Here is a 24099-nt window from a genome sequence, read left to right as displayed (position 1 = left end):
CTCTCCCTCTGCCTGTCCCGCCCACTTATACACGCGTGCTCGCACTCTCTCTCTCTAAAATAAATAAATCAATCTTTTTTAAAAAATCTACTTCAACATCTACTATGTCAGGGCACTTGCCTGACTCAGTTGACAGAACATACAACTCTTGATCTTGGGGTTGTAAGTTCAAGCCTCATGTTGGGTACAGAGATTACTTTAAAAAAAATAAAATCTTAAAAAAAAACACACACAGGAAGGAAGAAAGAAACATCTACTATGTCTTATGCACACTGCTGGACTCAGTAGCTGGCTTTGAAGATTTTTATTGGGGAAAGGCAGACATATACACAATAATATCAATGTCACTACTTTGAAAGTTAGTGGTAATTTCTATGATAATGGTATATTTAGGTGCTTTTCTATTTATGGAAAAACAACTGTATTGAGGAGTGGTAAGTGTGATAGGATATGGAAGGACTGTCAAGAAAAACTTCCTTAACAATTTTGCCTGAGCAGTCAATGCTGCAGGATTAAGAAGGAAATTTAAAAATGTTTAGCGTATTACTTTGATTCATTCACATTTAGTGCCTATTATATATGATACAGTCTTGGAAAACATGCTCATAATTTATTTTAAAATTAGGTATAGTACCACAAAATCAGTAGTTTAAACTTTAGTTGAAAAGTCATGAATTCTTTTCCCAAAAATGCTTATTTTTCCACCACTGCTTCTTATTTTGCCTCCTCCCAACTCCCTCCCCGTAAATTAAACAATATCTACAATATTCCAAAATGCCTTAAACACTAATAGATTCCATTTTTTTTTTAAGATTTTATTTATTTCAAACAGAGAGACAGTGCACAAGTAGGGAGAGCCTGAAGTGGGGATCAGGACCCTAGAATCATGACCTGAGCCAGACGCAGACCCTTAACCGACTGAGCCACCCAGTCACCCCTAGATCCCATTTTTTAATTGATTTTATTTCTAAAATAAATAGAACTGAACAAATTTAAGTAAAATCATGTGGTCTGTTTAATGTGGACTATAACAGCAGAACGTGTAGTTCTCAACCTTAAAAGTCAGGGTAGGGGCTTCTGGGTGGCTCAGTTGTTGGGTGTCTGTCTGCCTTTGGCTCAGGTCATGATCCAGGGGTCCTGGGATCAAACCCCGCATTGGGCTTTCTGCTCAGTTGGAAGCCTGCTTCTCCCTCTCCCATTCTCCCTGCTTGTGTTCCCTCTTTCTCTGTCAAATAAATAAATAAAATCTTAAAAAAAAAAAAAAAAAGTCAGGGTATATTCTGTTTATCAAGCATTCTGCCATTCCAAAATCTGTCGAATAATAGCTACGGAGCTAATTTTTTTTTTTTAAGATTTTATTTATTTATTTATTTATTTATTTATTTATTTGACAGAGAGAGAGAGACAGCCAGCGAGAGAGGGAACACAAGCAGGGGGAGTGAGAGAGGAAGAAGCAGGCCCATAGCGGAGGAGCCTGATGTGGGGCCTGATCCCTTAACGCCAGGATCACGCGCTGAGCCGAAGGCAGACACTTAACGACTGCGCCACCCAGGCGCCCCAACCCAGCTATTTTCTACAGAAAAATACTACTACTGGCCATTACTTAAATTTGCAATACATGTTCATCTTCTCCAGTCTTTCTTGAGGAAAATTCCGGAGTCCTAGTAAAAACCCAAATCACACAAAAATCTGTCTTTCTGACCAAATTCCACTTATACATTTTAGTAAATGTTGCCTTAAGATAAAGTCTGCAATATTACACAATATATGGAAGAAGCAGAATATGTCATTAACCTGTAAGTCATCATTTTTTCAGTAATCTCTGACATCAGTGCCCATGATAGTTACATTTAAAACCCTAAACAGTTATTTCATAAGGAAAACAAAAATCTAAAATGCCATCCTGCTTAAGGAAATGCTATGAAATATTTTTAAATGTTTATACTATTCCATAATCAAATGAGCCCACAGATACTAACTGTGAGTATCTTGTTCTTTGCTAAGGACTGTGTTATGCTGTGTAAGCACAAAGGTGAAGAAACAGTTCCTGCTCTCAAAGAACTTCAGTCTACTGGGAAACAGAGACAAGGAAAAAAGCAATCATAATGAAATATAACAAGTACTAAAATAAGAGTTAAGAACAGAGGATTCTAAAACATAAGATTAGTATTATAGTCTAAGCCTGTAAATTCATAGAATGCTCCTTATAGAAAGTGATGTTTAAAGTGCCACCTGAAGGATGAATAGGACTTTAATAGGCAAAGGATCCTGAGGTAGGGTCAAGGCAGGGAGGACAGAGGTGAAAGAATAAACAGTCTAGGCAGGCAGAACCTTAATTGTGGTGGGGGGGGAAGGGGTAAGGGGGGAGAGAGAGACAGAGGGGGACAGGGCGGGAGCGGGGGCAGAGCACGAGCAGTCAGGGATTACAAGCAGTTTAGAATCACTAAAATATAGTTCATGTATGGCTGGAGATTGGGCCAGAGTGAAAATGATGAGAGGATGAATGCCAAGGAATGAAAAGAAGATACGAGCACGGAATATGAAGGACTCTGTGGCATGCTGAGAAGTATGGACTTCATAGGCAACATGGAGAACAAATTAAGACTGATGACATGGAAACCAGTTAGGAAGTAGGATGACAGTAACTACGGCTGCAGTAAGGATAGAAACTGAGAATTAGGAAAATGAATACTAGGATTGAATGACTAATTGTAAGAGGCCTAGGAGAGGAAGGAGACAAGAATGATGCATAGGTTTCTGGCTAGATAACTGGAAAGGTATTGGTAACAGTAACTAAGGCAGAAAATGAGTGGAGTGGTAGAAGAGATGATGATCATCAAATTGTTTCAGATATGCTATGATTGAGAGGCTGTGGAAAATCCAAGTGGAGACATCCTGATTAGATCTAAGGATCTAGAAGTCTAGACTTACAGAAAAGGATGTAGAATCACACCTTAATGGAAAGTAGGTCCTAAAGTCAGCATGTTAAGCAAAAACTACAAAGAGTATGGGGTGCCTGGGCAGCTCAGTCGGTTAGGCATCTGCCTTTGGCTCAGGTCATGATCCCATGGTCCTGGGACAGAGTCCTGCATTGGTCTCCCTGCTGAACAGGGAACCTGCTTCTCCCTCTCCTGCTCCCCCTGCTTATGCCTGCTCTCTGTCAAATAAATAAATAAAATCTTTTTTTTTTTTTTAAATAACTTCCAGGGGCACCTGGGTGGCTCAGCGGGTTAAGCGTCTGCCTTTGGCTCAGGTCATGGTCTCAAGGTCCTGGGACTGAGCCCCATGTCAGGCTCCCTGCTCACCAGGGAATCTGCTTCTCCCTCTGTCCCTCCCCCACCCATGCTCTCTCTCTCTCCCTCTCAAATAAAAAAAGTTTAAAAAAAAAGAACTTCCAAAAAAAAAAGTACATATGATGCAAATGAAGTACATTTAGGTTTTAGTGTAAATAGATGGTAACCGAAGTAGTGGTAGATAATCAGATACAAAGAGATCATATTAGTTTTCTACTGCTGCTGTAACAAATTACCACAAAGCTGGTGGATTAAAACATAAATTTATTCTCTTACAGGTCTGGAGGGCAGAAGTCCAAAATGAGTCTCACAGATTAATAATGTGTCAATCAAAACTGGTTCCTCTGGAGACTCCAAGAGAGAATCTGTTCCTTGTCTTTTTTAGCTTTTAGAGGCTGCTGGCATTCCTTAGCATATAGTCACACCACTCCAGTTTCTGCTTCCATGGTCACATGTCCTCCTCGGACTCATTCTGAGTCCTTCTTAAGAGAACCACTGTGATTACATTGGGCCCACCAGGATTATCTCCCATCTCAAGATCCTCAACTTAATCCTATCTGCAAAATCCCTTTTGCCATCCAAGGTAACATTCACGGGTTCTGAGGATTAGGACATGGATATATTTGGGAAGAAGGGACAACTATTCAGCCTATCATAGAGAGTAAGCAAAGAATAAAGGTATTAGTAATTCTCCAGCTTTTTTTTTTTAAGATTTTATTCATTTATTTGACAGAGAGACAGCTATCAAGAGAGGAAACACAAGCAGGGGGAGTGGGAGAGGAAGAAGCAGGCTCCCATCGGCGCAGGGAGCCCAACATGGGGCTCGATCCCAGAATGCTGGGATCACGCCCTGAGCTAAATGCAGATGCTTAACAACTGAGCCACCCAGGTGCCCCTGTAATTCTCCAGTGGGCCCACATGAATTCACTGTGCCATTATGCTTCCTAAAATATATATGTTATATATATTCAAGTGTATATAAAATATTATATAGTATAAAACATTTTTAAAAGAATAAAGAGCTATTAAATCAAATGAGAAATATTGACAGCTCAAGGAATCAGCAAAAGATGATGGGCCATTCAAAGGTAACTGAGAAGGAGGAAAGCCAAAGTATAAGTCAAAGGAAGAATCTTTCAATAATGAGAAAGGCATCTCTTTGGATTGCAAAGGTCACATAAGATAAGGACTGAGCAGAGCTTATTAATTTAGCAACAGGGTCACTGTCGACCTTGATGAAAGCTATTTCAGTGGAATGGTGGATGCCAAAAATAGATGGCTTGAGCTGAGGAGTGCATGGGAGGTCACAATCTGGAAAAAGCCAGGTGCAGATAATTCTTTTATATACTCATGAATAAAATACTGTAAATAAACAAAATCCAGGTTGCTCTCACAATCCACGAAGAAGAACTAGAATCTAGGTAAGATTTATGAAAGGAAAAAAAGAAAAGTGAGGAAGGAAGAAAGGAACAAAAAGGAAAAGAAAAAAGCCATAAAACAGTAATAATGATGATGTTGAGGGGCGCCTGGGTGGCTCAGTCCTTAAGCGTCTCCCTTCAGCTCAGGGCGTGATCCCAGCATTCTGGGATCGAGCCCCACATCAGGCTTCTCTGCTAGGAGCCTGCTTCTTCCTCTCCCACTCCCCCTGCTTGTGTTCCCTCTCTCGCTGGCTGTCTCTCTCTGTCAAATAAATAAATAAAATCTTAAAAAAAAAATAATGATGTTGATAATAACGTTATTGTTATAATTTATCAGGCACTTAGCATACACCAGGCACTGCCTTAAGGACTTTATACACTTTATGAAAGAGAGATTATGATGTCCATTTTATAAAACAGATACAAGGTAGGCAAAGAGCTAGAAAGTGGCATAGGTAGGACTCAAATGCAGGTGGAGCTGACTCCAAAACGTGTGCTCTGTTACGTCAGACTGAAATGTTTGACTGGACTGATACATGAAGTGAAGTAGAATAGTTCAAGTATGAGGCTAAGAATATAGCCTGGCAGCATGGTTAATATCAGGAGTTAATACGGCTATCTCTGGAAAGCAGTTTTTCCTGCAGTTTGGGTCAAGGACACTAGTAAGAGTTTATTAAGGGGACTGGCCAAATTAACAGTTTGAACTTGAAGTCGAAAGATAAATTTGAAACCAAAATAAAAACTTGAGCCCTAATGAGGGGTCACTTACAAGCAGTAACTAAGATGTACTTAAACCATGAATTTCAAGCAACAGAATAACCATGTTTTAAGTCTCAAGGGAAGAGGAAACTGAAATTTGTAAAATAACCTCAGATGCATGTTATATCCATTCCACAACCAACTATGCACTGAAGTGGTAGCTGAAACACATTAATAAGATGGAAGACAAAGCTACCACCATATTAACAGTCAGAGATGACAGTGGGACAGGAGCAAGAGCCTAAAATGCAGCTGTAGGAAAAACATTTTAACTATCTTTGAATCATTCAGGCAGTATCAGTGAAAATATATGCTCAACCCAGAGAATGAGATTACGTAAATTACCAGCCACTAGCCTTATCTGTTGACATTCTCAAACTCAAAGGAAAATCTGTAAGTTGATCTTTGACTGTCAAACTTGGATGTCAACTACCTAGTACATAGTACAGTATTCTGCCATCATGAATTCCTCAAACATGATATTTTACAGAAGAAACCATCTCTTTCCTAGAGAACTTCTATTACTATTTAGTTAAGTGAGTTGTAAGACCTCAGTTTCCCAATCTTTTGTCATGTCCTTCAGAGTACTGGTAAATAAAGGAAATTCCATAAATGTGAATTATTTACAACCCTAGGAATAAACTATAATTGTCAACAGATCATCTAAAAAGAGATCATTCACTTTCATGACACGAAATTACATACATAAAGCAATTACCTCAGTGCTTAAGTGCTCAATAAATAATAGCTACTAAAATTATTATTAGCACCCTCTAGCAAAAAATCAATTATAGAGACCCTTGAGTTATAAGGAAGCCTGTAACCAACACCTTCAGGGCTCATGTCACACCCCCTTGGCCCAGGTGTCATTTGCCATAGCTACAGAAACTCAGACTCAGGTTATCCACCAATATTCCATGTGGAGTGAACCCATAAGCCTCAGGTCTTCAGGAGCACAAGTACAGCTCAAAGTACAGAAGAGTTAATACCTTCAACCACAGGTGAATGAAAACCGGTGGATAAACGTTCAAGCCCTCCATCTTTCAAAAGGACAATACTGAGGGGAACTCTAAATGCTTCTTAGGAGGTTCCAGGAGGAACTGAGCCTCTATTGCTTACAGCACCAATCTCAGTATCATGCTTTTTTCTTCCTTCCCTGTCTCCCAAACTCCTCATTCTAGTTCCTAGCTCAACTCAAATAAATCACCTACACCCATATCCCTGACCCAGACTCTACTTTAAGAAATGCCAATCTAAGACAAAGTCCATCCACAGACCCAAGAAACGATCATCTAGTCTTTGCTTGAATACTTCCATCCTACACATTCATCCTAGAAGCAAATGTTCCAAAAAACATCAAGGCAGATGTTCCCAGTAAAAGCCTGTAGAAATGCAGTCTTTTAAGAGTAGAAAAAAATATAAATATTTGCTGAATGGGTGAATAAACTTTAGCAAGCAAAATCCCAGAGTTCATTAAGAAAAAAGGTAAAAAGGGGCACCTGGGTAGCTCAGTCAGTTAAGTGTCTGACTTCGGCGCCGATCCCAGGGTCCAGGGTCCAGGGTCCAGGGATTGAGCCCCATGTCAGGCTCCACACTCAGCAGGGAGTCTGCTTCTGCCTCTACACCTCCCCCTGTTCTTGTACTCTCTCTCTCATATAAAGAAAATCATTAAAAAAAAGAAAAGAAAAGAAAAAAGGTAAGAAGTCAGCCTACACAATATATACACATATTTGTTCCCTAAAGATCCCTAAAGACACCTCAATATAAAATATTCCTATTCTTAATTTTTGTTCAGGGGGCCTAGCTTTCATTACACCTAATTTCTAGAGTTTTTATGTATACATATAAGTAGAATTACAAACAATGACATAATTATTATATAAACCCTTGTCTGTTTAATATGACTCACTATTTCCCCAAGATTTTTGTTTTTTTAAAGATTTTATTTATTTATTTATTTATTTATTTATTTATTTGAGAGAGAAAGCACAAGTGGGAGGGGCAGAGGGAGATGGAGAAGTAGATTTCCCACTGAGCAGGAAGCTGGACACAACGCTCCTGGGATTGGAGCCCCACGCTGAAGGCAGATGCTTAACCCAATGAGTCACTCAGGCACCTCTCCCCAAGATTTTTAAAACTTAGTACCAAAGAAAAGGATTTTTAGTCCCTCCCTGGTGATAAAGACATGAGATATAAGCCTAAAAAAAACTTTCATCAGCTATGATACCTGCCACACAGGAAACAAATCTGAAGTAGTAGCTGTCACTCAGAGAATGACAGAGACAAATTAGAACGAGCCTGGTAGCTGTCTAGCTCCAGTCTCTAAGACCAGTTAGCTGTACCCCTGCCCTTTCCATTGCTTGGTAATATAAACCAATTTCCTCATCTCGCATAAGCTGGTCATTTGAGTATCTAGGTTTCTGTCACTTGTAACTGATAAAGGGCTAACATAAGAGCTGGTATAAACAAAACATCACATAAGATCTAATACTCTCTATAGAACGGCTACAAAGCATGGGATCCATGAATCCCTTAAAAACAGAACTCTGATTTTATATATATATATATGAGTATTTATTAAAGGTACTAAAATTTTCACCAGTTACTCAAAATAAATCTGACTACCATATCGTCTAAAGAAATTAAGATTTAGGGGTGCCTGGGTGGCTCAGTCATTAAGCTTCTGCCTTCGGCTCAGGTAATGATCCTAGGGTCCTGGGATCAAGCCCTGCATCAGGAAGCCTGCTTCTCCCTCCCCCACGCCCCTTGCTTGTGTCCTCTCCCTTCCTGTCAGTCTCTCTGTCAAATAAATACATAAAATCTTAAAAAACAAAAAAAAAGAAATTAAGATTGGTTGATGGTCTAAGCCAATGACTTAATGTATATCTCTGCCTATTTATACGGGCAACAAACTTCCATCTTTTATTAAATACCATAGTTTTCAACCAAGGGCACATGTGTTTTGAGATTCTGGTATGTTAATTCATCCCTTCCTTCTACAACAGTTGAGAATCAGTGGTTTAGAATCTACATGAAGAACTTTTTTGAATCACTTTTACATCTTTTAAGTCTATTCAGATGTGCTAAAATACAAGATATATTAGAATTTAGGGGTGCCTGGGTGGCTCGGTCAGTTAGGCGTCTGCCTATGGCTTGGGTCATGATCCCAGTGTCCTGGGATCAAGCCCCACATCAGGCTCCTTGCTCAGTGGGGAGACTGCTTCTCCTTCTTCCTCTGCCTGCTGCTCCCCCTGCTTGTGTGCTCTCTCTCTCTCTGTGTCAAATAAATAAATAAATCTTTAAAAAAAAAAAAAAAGAAAGAAAGAAAGAAAAGAAAAGAAAAATTAGAATTTAGCTTTAAAAAAAAATCATCCTAAAATGTCTGGTCCTGGTAAGGTGTAGTTAAGCACACTCACTCTACCCTGTCTCTCTCACCGAATGGCAACCATAAACTCAGGATAGAATACATAGAACAGCTTTCTGAAGACTAAAAAGCAAACAGCAGGCAGATCAGGGAAGATCACCAGAATTCAAAGTACCACTCAACCAAATGTGAGTTTACCATATTTTCCCTCCAGTATCCCTTCATGTAGCTAGAAATTAATAATCTTAATGCAGCTGGAAACCCAGGAGTAAGCACTTCTCCAGAAGAATCACTCTGACCCAAGGAGCTAGAAAGAGAATGGAAATGAACAAGAGTGGAAATTGCCCATATTTTTCTTCTTTTTTTCTGTTCTCTAAAGCACCACATACACAAGCTACAGGCAATCTGTGGCCACATGGAAACCTGCAAGAGCCAACATTTGAGGGAAGGAAATCTTCTTCCCCGTTTACTAAAGCTGTGATTCTAAGAAGGTAGGACCAACATCTACTGTTTTGTTCTGTTTTGTTTTGTTCTCGGTCTCTCCATCCCTTAGCCCCTGACTACAGAGCAGAGTAACAAGAGCCACAAATTTCTGGATTGCAACTGAAAAGGGAAACCCAGAGAACTGGGTTTTCAGAATATAATGCAAATAAACTTGAAATTAGTTAACAGAAAAATGAGAGGAAAATCTTCAAATACTTGTTAATTAAATAAAACTTCTCTAAATAATTCCTGTATCAAAGAAGAAGTCTCAAGAGAAGAAAATATTTTAAACTGAATAAAAATAAAATATAACATATCAAAATTATGGCATGAAACCAAAGCAATTCAAAAGAAAACAGGAGATGAAGAAATACTTCCTAGCTCATTTTATGAGTCCAGCATTACCCTGATACCAAATCTAAACAGTTCAAGAAAGAAAGAAAGAAAGAAAGAAAGAAAGAAAGAAAGAAAGAAAGAAAAGAAAAGGAAACGAAACTACAGGCCAATATCCTTCATAAACATAGGTAAAAATCCTCAACAAAATATCAATAAATCAAATATGGAAATACATAAAAAGGATTAACAACAGGACCAACGGGGGTTTACCCTGAGAATGCAAGCCTAGTTCAATATTTGAAAATCAAGCAATACAATGCACAATATTAACTATCTAAAGAAGAAAACCACAGAAATACATCAATTGATGCAGAAAAAGCCATTAGGCTAAACAGAACACCCATTCATGATAAAAACTATTAGCAAACTAGGAAAAGAAGGAAACCCTCAATCTGATAAAAGGCATTGAAAAAAAAAAAAAACTTTAGCTAACATTATACTTAATGGTGAAAAACTGAATGCTTTCCCCTAAGATTGGTAAATGGCAACAAAGTCTACTGTCACCACTCTTACTTAACATCCTCTGGGAAGATGAAAAGAAACAAAAGGCACAGAGATTGGACCAGAAGAAATGAAATCGTTCCTATTCACAGACCACATGATTACCTACTTTTAAAAATCCCAAAGAATCTGCAAAATACTTATAGGACAAGTAAATTTAGCAAGGTTATAGGATACAAAGCCATTACACAAAATCAATCCTATTTTTTAAGTAAGCTCTATGCTCAATGTGGGGCTAAAATCACAACCTCGAGATCAACAGTTGCATGCTCTACTCACTGAGCCATCCAGGTGCCCTAGAATCTCCTATTTCTGCATATAGCAATGTACAATTAGAAACTGGAAATTTAAAAACCATGCAATAAATAAATAAATAAATAAATAAATAAATAAAATGCTATCTACCATAGCTCCCCAAAACTGAAATGCTTAGACACAGATCTAACAAGACATCTGTAGGATCTGAACATTCAAAACTAAAAAAAAAACTGATGAAAGAAATCTATAAATAAATGAAACACATCATGTTTATAAAGTGGGAGACTCAACACAGTAAAAATGACAATTCTTGTCAAATTAACCTATAAATTTAAAGCAATACCAACCAAAATCCCAGTTGGATTTCTCACAGATATTGATAAGCTGGTTCTAAAATTTAGATGGGGGCGCCTGGGTGGCTCAGTCGTTAAGCATCTGCCTTTGGCTCAGGTCAGGATCCCAGGGTCCTGGGATCGAGCCCCGCATCAGGCTCCCTGCTCAGCAGGAAGCGTGCTTCTCCCTCTCCCACTCCCCCTGCTTGTGTTCCCTCTCTCGCTGTGTCCCTCTCTGTCAAATTAAAAAAAAAAATTCTTAAATAAATAAATAAAATTTAGATGGAAAGGCAAAGAAACTAGAATAGCTAAAAACTTCTGGGGAAAAAAAGAGAATGAAATTGGAAAAAATCACAATCACTCAATTATAATACACATTTACTATGAAGCTATAGTAATCAAGACTTCGTGGTACTGGCAAAGGGATTCTGTTCAATGCAACAGAATGGAGAATACAAAAACAGACACAGACAAATATAACCAAATGATTGTTGATAAAGGTGCAAAAGCAATTCAATGGAAAAAGGATAGTCTTTAATGGTGCCTGGTTGGCTTAGTCAGTACAGCATGCAACTCTTGACCTTGGGGTTATAAATTCAAGCCCTATGTTGGACTAGAGATTACTTAAAAATAAAATCTTTAAAAAGTAAAAAAGGTAGTCTTTACAATAAATGGTGTTGGAACAAGTGTACATTCACAAAAAAGTGAGCCTCAAATTAAATCTCCCACTTTATACAAAAATTCACTCAAAATAGATCATAGATCCGAATGTAAAATATTAAACTTCAAAACTTTGAGAATACAAAAAAATCTTCATGACCTGGGGTTGTTACCGAACATACAGCTGTTAACTCAGGAAACACAAGGGTAAACCCTGACACTGCCACAGCCATCTGCTCCTCCTAGGGAATTTCAAGGGGGTTTGCCAACAGTATTTCCAACAAACACAGATAAACTCATCGAAAGAAAAGCCAGTAACTCAAGAGACAAGGGTTTGGAAAAGAGAAAGGGAGAAATTTACTTTGGGTGCCAGGAGCCCTGCGAGGTGGCAGGCTTGAGCCTTAACCAACCTCTGCACCAGCAAGATGGACACCTGGAGTTTTATAGAAAGAGTTCAGGGGGATATGGACAAGAGAGCAGCAGAGAGTGTGTGATGATTATGAGTGGGGGTCAGTATGTGTTCAGCCCTCGATCATGGGCTGGAGAGGGGATGGGTGGGGTGTGGTCTTCTCGGCATTCTGTTCCTAACCAGGCTTTTCTGGTCTGGCGGTTGGAATGTTAAGGTCATTGCAAAATTTCTCTGTCAATGCCTCAAGAAAGTACAATAAGAAATAACTGCTGGGGTCTATAGTTGAGCAAGAGAGCTCACTGACAGGGTTAGAAAAAGTTCTTAGGACAACAAAAATACAGTCCATAAAAGAAAAAAACGAGTAAAGTAGACTTTATCAAAATTAATAACTTTTACTCTATAAGATACTGTTAAAAGAATGAAAAGAAAAGCTACCGGTTGGGAGAAAAAATTTACAAACCACGTACCTGTCAAAAGGCTTATATCCAGAATATTTCAAGACCTCTCAAAGCTCAACAATAAGGAAACAAACAGCCAACGGGCGCCTCAGTGGTACAGTCGGTTGGGCATCTGACTCCTGGTTTCCACTCAGGTCATGACCTAGGGGTCTTGGGATCGAGCCCCACGTAGGGCTCAGCACAGAGTCTCCCTCTCCCTCTGCCCCTCCCTGCAGCATGGGTGCGCTCTCTAAAATAAATAAATCTCTAATAATAAAAAGGAAAACAAACAGCCCAATTTAAAAAATGGGCAAAAGATATAAACAAACACTTCCCCAAAATTCAACATCATTAGCCATTAGGGAAATAGACATAAACCACAAAGAGTTAGCTATCACAGAAATAAAAATCAAAACCACTGGATACCACTTCACACTCACTAGGATGGTTATAATAAAGAAAACAGTAACAAGTGTTAGCAAGGTTGTGAAGACACTGGAACACTTATTCATTGCCAGTGGGAATATAAAATAATGTAGCCACTTTGGAAAGAGGCTGGCAGTTACTCAAAAGGTCAAACAGTTATAACATTATCCAGCAATCCAACACTTCTGCATATCCCCAAAAGAATAAAAACATATGTCTGCACAAAAACTTGTATATGAATGTTTCATAGGTCATCATAATAGTCAGAAGCAGAAACAACCCCAATGCCCATCAACTAATGGATAAATAAAATGTGGTATGTCCATACAATAGAATATTATTTATCAATAAAAAGGAATAAAAGTACTCATACATGTTACAACTTGGATAAACGTTGAAAACAGTATGCTAAATAAAAGAAGCCAGTCACAAAAGATCACATGTGATTCCATTTGTATGAAATGTCCAGAGTTGGCAAATCTACAGAAACAGAAAGTAAATTAGTGGTTGCCTACAGCTAGGGCAAGGGAGAAACAGGAAGTAACAGCTAGTGGGCACAGACTTTCTTTTTGGGGTGATAAAAATGTTCTAAATTGACAATGAATGGTTGCACAACTCTGTGAATATACTAAAACCCATCAGATTTTACTTTATGTGAGTGAATTTTATGGCCTATAAATTATATCTCAATAAAGTTGTTACTTAAAAACCACAACGAAGGGACGGATGCCTGAGTGGCTCAGTCAGTTAAGCATCTGACTTCAGCTCAGTTCATGATCTCAGGGTCTTGGGTTCAAACCCATGGTGGGCTCTGCAGTCAGTGGGGAGTCTGCTTATCCCTCTGCTCTCTAATAAGTAAATAAAATCTTTTTAAAAAATCAAATTTTTAAAAAAGGGGCGCCTGGGTAGCGCAGTCGTTAAGCGTCTGCCTTCGGCTCAGGGCGTGATCCCGGCGTTTCCAGATCGAGTCCCACATCGGGCTACTCCGCTGGGAGCCTGCTTCTTCCTCTCCCACTCCCCTGCTTGTGTTCCCTCTCTCGCTGGCTGTCTCTCTGTCACATGAATAAATAAAATCTTAAAAAAAAAAATCAAATAAAAAATAAAAACAATGAAGTATCATTATACATCCACTAAAATGGCTAAATTAAAAAATACTGACAATATCAATGTTAATGAGGATGCAGAGAACTGAAACTTCCCACATGCTGGTGGGAAAGCAAAATGGTACAACCACTCTGAAAATGTTTTAGCAGTACCTTATAAAATTAGACATATATTACCAATGACCCAGGAATCTCCCTCCTGGGTAGCTACTCTAGAAAAACGAAATCATGTTCACATAAACTCCTGTACACAAATGTTTATTTATAATGGCTCTATTTATAACTGTCAAAAACCAGAAATAATCCAAATGCCCTTCAAGGGGTGAAGGGATAAATTGTGGGGTACATCCACACAATAAAATATGTACTACTTAGCAATAAAAATAATAGACTACTGATAAACACAACAACTTGGGATGAATCTCATTATGCTGAAAGAATCCAATCTTCACAAGATGGTATACTGTATGGTTCCATTTATATTACAGTTTCAAAATTACAAAACTTTGGAGATGAAGAAAAGATAACTTGGGGCACCTGGGTGGGCTCAGTCCATTAAGCATCTGCCTTTGGCTCAGGTCACGATCCCAAGATCCTGCATCGGGCTCCCTGCTCAACAGGGAGTCTGCTTCTCCCTCTCCCCCTGCCCCTGCTCCTGCTCTCTCTTCTCTATTTTCAAATAAATAAATAAAATCTTTAAAAAAAAAAAAAAAAAAGATAAGATAACTTACTGCCAGAGATTATAAGAGTTGAGAGGGAAAAGATGAGGAAGTCTTTCAGGGCAATGAAGTCTTATGGTATCCTGTACCCTGACTATTGTGGTGATTACATAAATCTATACATGTATTAAATTCTAAAAACTGTTCACCAAAAGGAATAAGTGAATTTTTCTTTAAAATTTTACTTTTTTAAGATTTTATTAATTTATTTGACAGAGAGAGCTAGAGAACACAAGCAGTGGGAGCAGCAGAGAGAGAGAGAGAGAGAAGCAGGCTCCCCGTTGAGCAGGGAGCCCTATGCAGGGCTCAATCCCAGGGCCCTAGGACCATGACCCAAACTGAAGGCAGACATTCAGCTGACTGAGCCACACAGGTGTCCCTTTCCTTTATAATTTTAAAGATAAAATTTTAAAAATCCCAACTTGGTGTCAACTTTTCTCTTTAATTCAATTTTAGCTAAGTTATCACCTCTGATAATCTCATTTAGTTAAAAGTACAGTATATAGCTCAAAGAAAGATAGTGGAAAAATGGAATACATCCTAAGGAGTACCAAGAGATAGTGAAGCATCAGGAAATCTGGTAATAAATTAATAAAGGCTAAAAAAAAAAATTGGATATGTTAAGCTTGGAGCATAGACTTAAAGGGGAGAATGAGTAATGACAAAGGTTTTCAATTATCTGAAAGGCTGACATGTGCAAAGGGGTTAGAATTTTTCTGTATAGTATTAAAGGGAAACATCATTTACCAATGAATCCAAAAGTACAGAGTGTTTTCTAGGGCTACCAGAAATTCGGCATTTATTTCTCAATTGTTAGATAATCAAGAAGCAGGAAATTCTAGAAATTCTTGCATTAAACAAAAGGTCAGGCAGAATGATCCTACAGTTTTCTCCGAACTCAAACACTGTATGAATCTATGAACTGTAACTTCTGGAGTTAACCTAGCAAAGCAGAAGGCACTAAACATCTACAAAGGTAAACCCTCCTGCCAAAATATCACCTTTCATTGCATAAAGGTAAATATTATAGAGCACTTCGAGTTCCAAATTTTTAAAAAGACTAAATACAAAATCTTAACAAAAGCCATATTGAGACCTATTTTATTTCCACAAATCTGATTTGTCCTAAGGATATTAAAATTAAACTCGAATTACTAATGCCTAATTAAATCTAATTTCATTAGGCTAAAAAGACAAAAGTTACAAATATAAATTTCATGCAAATTTCTATAAGTATAGTGAAGAAATCTCCTGAAAAAGAAGTGTTCTTTCCACACAAAAAGTGGTAGTCCTCAAAAGAGCCAAAACATCTGCATTCACTTTAAAGCTCATCAAGACAGACTGACATTTTTAGGAGAAGCATATGGCTTGCTGAACAGTCATCTAGAACAGGATCTTTTGTCTAGTAAACCCTATTCAAGGACCATTTACTTATGTATGGAGTGGCTGAATAAAGGAAAGAACATATTTTCGAGTCCTAGAAAACACAAAGAAATAAACTCTTCATCTAGCTTTGTTAAGGATATAGCAAAACATATTAGAAAAGCAGCCAGATCTTTAGTCTCAGAGACTGTGCTCTCAACATCTGAAACAATTCTAAGAAAACACTGAAACAAAAGAACTCTAGAAAAGCATGCAACTTTCTTAGAGAACTATATCTAGCCAAAGACCACCTCCCTAAAAAAGGCATTTCCATTTTAAAGGATAAAACACTTTCTTCTTAAAACTTTGAAGGGCAGAGTTCAACAGCTGTGCTATATTAAACCTGAGCCTTTCCAAAAGGAAGAACGGGAGTCTCTAGAGAGTGAGTAACATGGCTCGCTTTCTCCAAAATTATCAAAATGCCTGCTCTGCCTCAAAGCAAAATTTCTCCAAGAAAAACCCTCCATACAGTACATGGGTGAAAAGCATAAAACTTAATTTAGATTAGGGAACTATGCAAAAATGGAAGAATTTTTGCTTGTTTCTGGAAATCTCCAACCTCTCCCCCAAGGAAAAATGCATTTTGAAGTCTTTAAAGATACAGCATGGAAACTATTTTATTTTATTTTATTTTATTTATTTATTTATTTTTTGGAAACTATTTTAAAACACACGAACACAAACAGTAGTTTTCAGCCCTCGCTGTGCATCAGAATCTCCATAGAGCTAAGCCTCAACCTGAGCTTATTGAACTACTATATATTGGGGTCGAGGCATCCGAATTTTTTACGCACACAACAGTTGATTTTGATGCACAGCAAGGGTTTAAAAACCGCTAAACTGGAGTAAGATCCCAGAAAGGAAAAAATTAAATCTAATGAGTAAAGGCAAAAAAAAAAAAAAAAGAAAAAAGGTCACATTTGACAACTAATTAGTTCTAAAGAACCTAAGGTTGTAGTCACCTATCAAAATAAGACAACAGAAAGAAAACTTGAAACAGGAATTCTAACTCGCTCTCATGCCACTACTTAAGACAAAAGACTTAGAATAGTTTGCTAAAATATCCAAATATTTAGATGAAAGTCATTGTGAAGAATCTTGCCACTCCATAATTCAGGTACAATAAGGTTCCACAAGGGTCTTTGGATACTGCAAACTAAAAAAAAAAAAAGTTATCATAAGAGCTCATGTATTATATGTAATTATCTGTCAACCTTAAGAAAGCTCAAGGTTTTAATCACAGCAAAATAAATTTCAACCATTATCAGAGCTTCATTAAGCCTACTTTGTTTTACACAAAATCCTAACAGGTTTATTTGCTTGGTATTCAAACTCATGATAAATGAAAAAGGGTAGGGAAACTACTAAAGAGAAGCAGACCAGTCAAAGGAAGACACAAAAACACTATTAAAAAGCAGACAAAAGAACTCAGAACGTATAGCAAACACTTGATAGTTTTTAAAGGAATCAGAATACAATAACTGTTTTTCCTAATGATCACTGGATTAAGAAAAAAAGAAAAATATGTTGTTTACCTTGTTTAATACATTCATCACATGCATTTTTTTAAGAGGGTAAGAAAGTATAATAATCAAGTCACATACACAAAGTTTCTCACCAAATATAATTACCAAACTTAAGGGAAAAAAATCCTTACTACAAAAAATAAAACAAAAAAAACTAATTTCTCTATTGCAGACTCTCACCGTACAAAAGAACAGCAGAGTGAAAGTAAAGAGCATCAGAGTTTCTCAAATAAAGACATCTTGCTAAAAGAAAAACAGAGAAGACACTGAGGTTTTAATTTACTATTACAAACCTGTATTTCTCACTACTAAAGTCAACATGTTCCTTTGGACTGCTAAACCGGACTATTTCCTAGCAATGTAATTTTTAAAATCTGTTTTCTCATCTGTATGTTTCCTCATCCAAAAAATGAGAAAAATAAGAACACCTGAGTTCACAAGATTACTGCGAGAAATACGTAAGATGATGCAGGTAAAGCATCGGCACAATGGCTAACACAGAGTGAGAAATAAATGACAGCTATTAGGTAATTTGTGCTCAGAACAAATACATAAAAAACGATTCTCAGCTTTCACCAAGGAATTTATTTTAGAAGCTTCTCCATTTGAAATTGTCTTATTCTATATTCACCCCATACCCAAACAGAGCTCATGTATTACAAAGGAATCAAACTGCTCCTTCTTTCTCCATTAAGACCAATGTAACATTAACTTTTAAAACCTTCATGTAAAGTGGCTTGCAAAATGCAAGTCTAATAATCACATTTAGTTACTATTATTTCAAAAGTTATCATGTTCCATGAATACCCTTTCCCAAGTAAATTCATTTCCACTTCTTTTTTAAAATTTGAATATAAGAGTCAGGACACTTGTCAAGAAAATTTATGAGTACAAAAAAAATCTGTAAGAAACTTCAATCCAGAAGTATAACACAGTTTTAGGTCAATATCCTAAACTCAGACCGCCTCAAGTAATTAGAAAAGAGTATGTGTTGCAGATACTTTATATTCACATTTATGTAGGTTAGTGCTTCCTTGGCTTTCAAGGATGAGGCTACTAATAGAAATACTACCTATGGCTTCCAGCTTTTCCTCACAATCACAAATCTCTAAATATGCATTTACTCAACTTTTTTTTTTTTTTTTAAGATTTTATTTGCCAGAGAGAGAGCACACAAGCAGGGGGGAGCAGAAGAGCAAGAGGGAGAAGCAGGCTCCCCGCTGAGCAGAGCCCGATGCAGGCCTCCATCCCTGGACCCTGGGATCATGACCTGAGCTGAAGGCAGACCCTTAACAACTGAGCCACCCAGGTGCCCCTGTATTTACTCATCAGTGGGTAAACATTTACCTATTATTTGTGTGCCATTACATGGGTGCCATGAAGTATGCAAAAATAAGTAAAAATTTTTTCCAGCCCTCCAAAAAGGCCTGTGCCCTCACTACTGATACATCAGTCCATGTGCTAAAAACTGCTCATTAACAAGTGTGTGTAAAAAATGTGTCAGTATAGGTTGTTATATGGAGGCAACCAACAATCCAAACATCTTTGCAACTTACAACAAAGATTTATTTCTTAGTCACTTTATATTTTATATAACCTGTTAAGAATCAACTTCTAGCTTTGCTCCATGTGATCTTCATTTCAAGATCTAAGCGAAAAGAAAAAAATCCCACCTAAAATGTCCATCTCATAGGCAGAGGGAAAAGAGACATGGCAAAACATGGGACAGCTCTTAAAGCTTCTGCTTGACATGGTATATTATTGCCAGTAACATTTCACTGGCCCAAACAAATCACTTGGCTAATGAGGCAGTGATGTATAATCCTGTCACAGGGAGCAGAAGCAAACATTTTAAACAATAGCAGCATCTACCACAATATCTATCACAAAGATTAAAGAAAAGAAATATATTCAGATATTCAAACCAATAAAAGTAGTGTTTATTTATGTAAGGTTTAATATGTGCCAGACACTATTCTAATATTTATTAGTACCAAAGTATTTTATTCTAGGAAGAATTCAAGATGTTTACTACTGAAGAAAACAGACCAATCACGGGTATTTCTTAATGAGGAAAATAAGAAAAACAATGAAACCTATTAGAAGACATTTTAGAGGTGCCTGGGTGGCTCAGTCGGTTAAGCATCTAACTCTTGATCTCAGCTCAGTTCTTGATCTCAGGGTCATGAGTTCAAGTCCCACCTTGGGCTCCACACTGGGCATGGAGCCTACTTAAAAGAAAAAAACTTTTAGAGATATTTCAAGCTCACTAAACTTAGCTTTGACATGTTTCAAAGACAGCGAAAGTAGCTGCACTTCAGAGAGGAATTTATTCAGCTTATCTGAAGTAGAAGTCAACGACTGGTTTTGAATGTCCTAGATGTTTCTCAAATTTGGGCTGAGACAGTTTCCCGGCAAGGTGTAATATACACAGAACTCTTGTCAACATCAGGACTGTTGGGGCGCCTGGGTGGCTCAGTAGTTAAGCGTCTGCTTTCGGCTCAGGGCATGATCCTGGTGTTACGGCATCCAGCCCTGCGTCAGGCTCCTCCACTGGGAGCCTGCTTCTCCTCTCCTACTCCCCCTGCTTGTGTTCCCTCTCTCTCTGGCTGTCTCTCTCTGTCAAATAAATAAATAAAATCTTAAAAAAAAAAAATTAGGACTGTCAATTTTAGCACATCTTACTCAGGAGGGTCCTGGAGACTCATTAATTTCATACTAGCTTATCTAGTGCTGAAAAAGGAAATAGGGCAACACAACAGAGCCAGAGATAGGAGCATAAAATAAGCCTCACAAAAAAAGACCCATACACTTAGTCCCCACCACATCATTAATACCCTGTGCCAACCCTAAGGAACTGTATTTGAGGTAAATACACGACTCAGTTCAAAATGAGAAGTGATGGGGCAGCTGGGTGGCTCAGTCAGTTAAGTGTCTGCCTTCAGCTCAGGTCATGATCCCAGGGTCCTGAGATCAAGCCCCGTGGCAGGCTCTCTGCTCAGGGGAGAGCCTACTTCTCCCTCTTCCTCTGCCTGCAGCCCCCCCTACTTGTGCCCTCTCTCTCTCTGACAAATAAAATTTTTTAAAAAATGAGAAATGACAAAACAAGGCTAGATAAGTTATACATGAATAGGTTAAAGAAAACAAAAACAAAAACCACTGTATCAAGCATGGAGTCCAAAGTATTGCTATTCTGAAAGAGAGTACCATTTTATCTAGCTTTTAGATTAAAATCCTAAGTAGTTAAACTTACCCTGGACAATTCCATAGACAAGTCAGGGAAAGTAAGACTAAATGTAGGCCATTAATCCAGGTAAATGAGAAGCACGTGCAAACTAAGACACTCTAGAGCATGAGCTCAATAACTAGATCAACTGAATCATCTACACTGTTTAAATAATTTTTCACCCTTATGTATGTTGTTGGGTTTTTAGGTTTGCTCTTGTTTTTTTACTGATATTCTATAGTTAATTGCATACAAGCTAATGTAACTGCGTCTTTCCTTCTACTGATCTTTCTTCAATATTTGTTCACTACTCCCCTTCTTACCAACTATTCTACTCTCCCTCATTCTATTCCAGTGATCTGAAATGTTATACTATTTGCAAATGTTTTATAAGCACTACAATAAAATGAATTTTAGATTTAGATTATCCAATTAATTGGTTCTCTTTCCACCCACAAACTTTTCAGGTCCTCATTACCTCAGAATCATAATGGAGGGGCGCCTGGGTGGCACAGCATTTAAGCGTCTGCCTTCGGCTCAGGGCGTGATCCCGGCGTTATGGGATCGAGCCCCGCATCAGGCTCCTCCGCTATGAGCCTGCTTCTTCCTCTCCCACTCCCCCTGCTTGTGTTCCCTCTCTCGCTGGCTGTCTCTATCTCTGTCGAATAAATAAATAAAAATCTTAAAAAAAAAAAAAAGAATCATAATGGAAAGAGAAAACTTAAGGATGAAAAGCCAATAATACATAAAAGAGAAGGGCTATAAATCTGCCTCAAGATGAGATGACCATAAGCTCCTTGGGTAAAGAAAGTGTTATAGAAAGTAAATAAATAGAGGCACCTGGCTGGCTTGATCAATAGAGCATGAGACTCTTGATCTCGGGATTGTGAGTTCGAGACCCTTACTGGGTGTAGAGATTACTTAAAAATAAAATTTTGGGGGCGCCCAGGAGCGCAGTTGGTTAAGCGTCTCATTCTTGGTTTCAGTTCAGGTAGTGATCTCAGCTGTGATCTCAGGATTGTAGGACCTAGCCCTGCATCAGGCTCCTGGCTGAGACTCTTCCTCCCTCCCACTCTGCCCCCCCCTATCTAAAATAAGCAAATAATCTTTTTTAAAAATTAAAAAATAAATTTTTTAAAGTGTGAAGCAAAAGTCACCTTATATGATGTAATATTTTATTTTCAAATCTCTTCTAACACATTTGGAAACAGAAACTCTTCAAATTTGCATAACTTAGTACCAATTATCATTTCCAAAATCCAGTATCTTAACTTCGACTACAGTAGCTGACAAAATGGCTGGAACTTAAGCTTAAATATACAGTCATGTCTCAGTTAGCCATGTACCAGTGGTCCCTTCAAATTTGTTTTGAGTTCTATGGCTACTATGAATGCATTACTTGGGAATGCAAAATCAATCTCCATAATCTCTAGAACAAGAACTAACCTGTATCACCTGTATCATCGTCTAAGTCAATCTGTGGGGCATTTTAGAGAAGCACTTTCCATTCTTCAAGTTACCCAAACGTAAAAACAGTTAACTACAAACTTGCTTACCTTTACCCAATCTTAGCATCCTTATTTTTCAAAGATCGTATACTATGTACATATCCATTAATGCCTTCAAAGCTTTTCATAAGCCACTGAGGCTACCCAGAACATTCTCTTCTCCCCACCTCACCAACACCCACTATTTAAAACCTTAATAAAAACTTAACCTCTAGAAATCCTTTCTAATTAAATAACTCTAGTTCTAACTCTCTACATTCCCTTTATATTTTAATATAACACTAGCATTTGACTAGACCAATTTTTAACCACCCCCATCTGTCCATACAGTGCTTCCACGTTATTCCAAGCACTTAGTGTAGTTTCCTGAGCATGCATAAAGATATTCAATATATGCCCACGTTTCTAATGAGCAGAGAAAATAGCGATAAAACATAATTCTTCGCAGATAAAAATACTAGTATGTGTGTCTGTTGTGTTAGTAACAAAGTCAGGAAAATTCGGAAAAACAGGGAAATCGAGAATTAAGTAATGCAGTCGAAAAAAAATCACCATCACAAAAACGCTACAAAGCAGAACAATAACAGCAACAATCTCTGAATTACTGTGAAGCTTTAATAAAATTCTGGATAGGAAACTTTCCGACATTACCACCAGCCTTTTAAAAATTACCTTCCAATATTACTAACAGTGATATGTTCATTGACAATGAATTCCAACCAAGAAGTCTAATGAAAAATAAAACAATCTTTCTGCACAGAAAACCACTAATACCACTTAAAGCCGTGTTAAGGAAGAGAGGGATTTAACCTTCCAACAAGGACTGGAGTGATGGACAAACAGGTGAAAAATGGAGGCGTGCGGAAAGTGGGGAGAAAAATCAGACTCCTCCCCTTCTCTGGGGGCTAGAGCTCGGCTCGCAGACCCGGAGACAACCTCACCCCACGGACCCTCTCTCACAGCAACAGTCCAAAAGCTTCCAAGAAACCATACGTCCTCCTCCCCATCCCCGCATTCACGCCCCCCACTCGCCTGGCCAGCGCCCCTGAATCGCAGCTAGTCCCAAATTCGCCCGCCCTCTCCGGAGGAAAGGGTCAGCAGAGAACGCTTTCCCCGCGGCCTTATCCGGGACCCAGCCAGAAGAGACCTCCGCGAAAGTGGAGCGACCCCAGAAGCTTGAAGAAGAAGCCTGACAATCCTGTTACCTGATAGGAACCCTGGAAACGGAAATGGCAGCTACAGCCACTGCCCTTTTCCCCCACAACATTTGCCTCAGCGCCTCTGACATTGAGACCGCCGCCATCTTGCTGCAGGCAAACGCCAGGACGGATCTCCGGAAGGGACAAACTTCCTTCGTTCTCAAGACTGTGACCACAATGTAATAGAGTGGGGTTTTGTTTACTTCATTTTTGTTTGGCGCTTTGTTAAATATTGGAGTTTAGAAAAGAGGTGAAAGGTTTGATTGAGAGATAAGAAGGAAAATGAATGGAAGAAAATGCAGCAGTGCATTCAGTGTAAATATTACCTCCATAAATCGTAATCCTTGTTCGTTGTTAGGACTGGTTATTTAATGAAAAGACACCGCCTCCCCCCCAAAAAGAAAACCTGGAAAATTTAAACACCTGCGACTCATAATTTTTTCAAAGGACTGAGCATATTTAGGGCTGAGCTCACTGGAAGAGCCAGAGGGCTCTCTGGATTCTTGAGAACGTAAAGTAGTACTTTCCCAAAGTGTTGCCAGATTCAGAATGAAAGCCCTCAGGAAAGGACTGTATTCAGTTTGATGTTCTCCAGTTGTAATGATCATAGTTTCCAGTTTGAACACATGGCCTGGCAAAGAGTTTTGTTGTTTTTTTGTT

General features: G+C 38.3%; 1 protein-coding gene across 2 annotated transcripts in view; it reads right to left on the bottom strand.

Annotated features, from left to right (window-relative positions):
- The window catches only part of NDUFS4 (NADH:ubiquinone oxidoreductase subunit S4), a 114071-nt gene extending 90491 nt beyond the window's left edge, over positions 1-23580 (bottom strand). For both annotated transcript variants that reach the window (XM_026510686.4, XM_026510685.4), the window contains exon 1: positions 23446-23580. In XM_026510686.4, coding sequence (XP_026366471.1) covers positions 23446-23543 — 98 coding nt within the window. In that variant the 5' untranslated portion in view covers positions 23544-23580. The remainder of the gene's footprint in view (positions 1-23445) is intronic.
- Between the last annotated feature and the right edge of the window lie 519 nt (positions 23581-24099).

The sequence above is a fragment of the Ursus arctos genome, unplaced genomic scaffold (assembly GCF_023065955.2).
Source record: "Ursus arctos isolate Adak ecotype North America unplaced genomic scaffold, UrsArc2.0 scaffold_15, whole genome shotgun sequence".
Classification (NCBI taxonomy): domain Eukaryota; kingdom Metazoa; phylum Chordata; class Mammalia; order Carnivora; family Ursidae; genus Ursus; species Ursus arctos.
The sequence above is the reverse complement of the archived record's forward strand: the minus strand, read 5'-3'. Positions and strand labels throughout refer to the sequence as shown.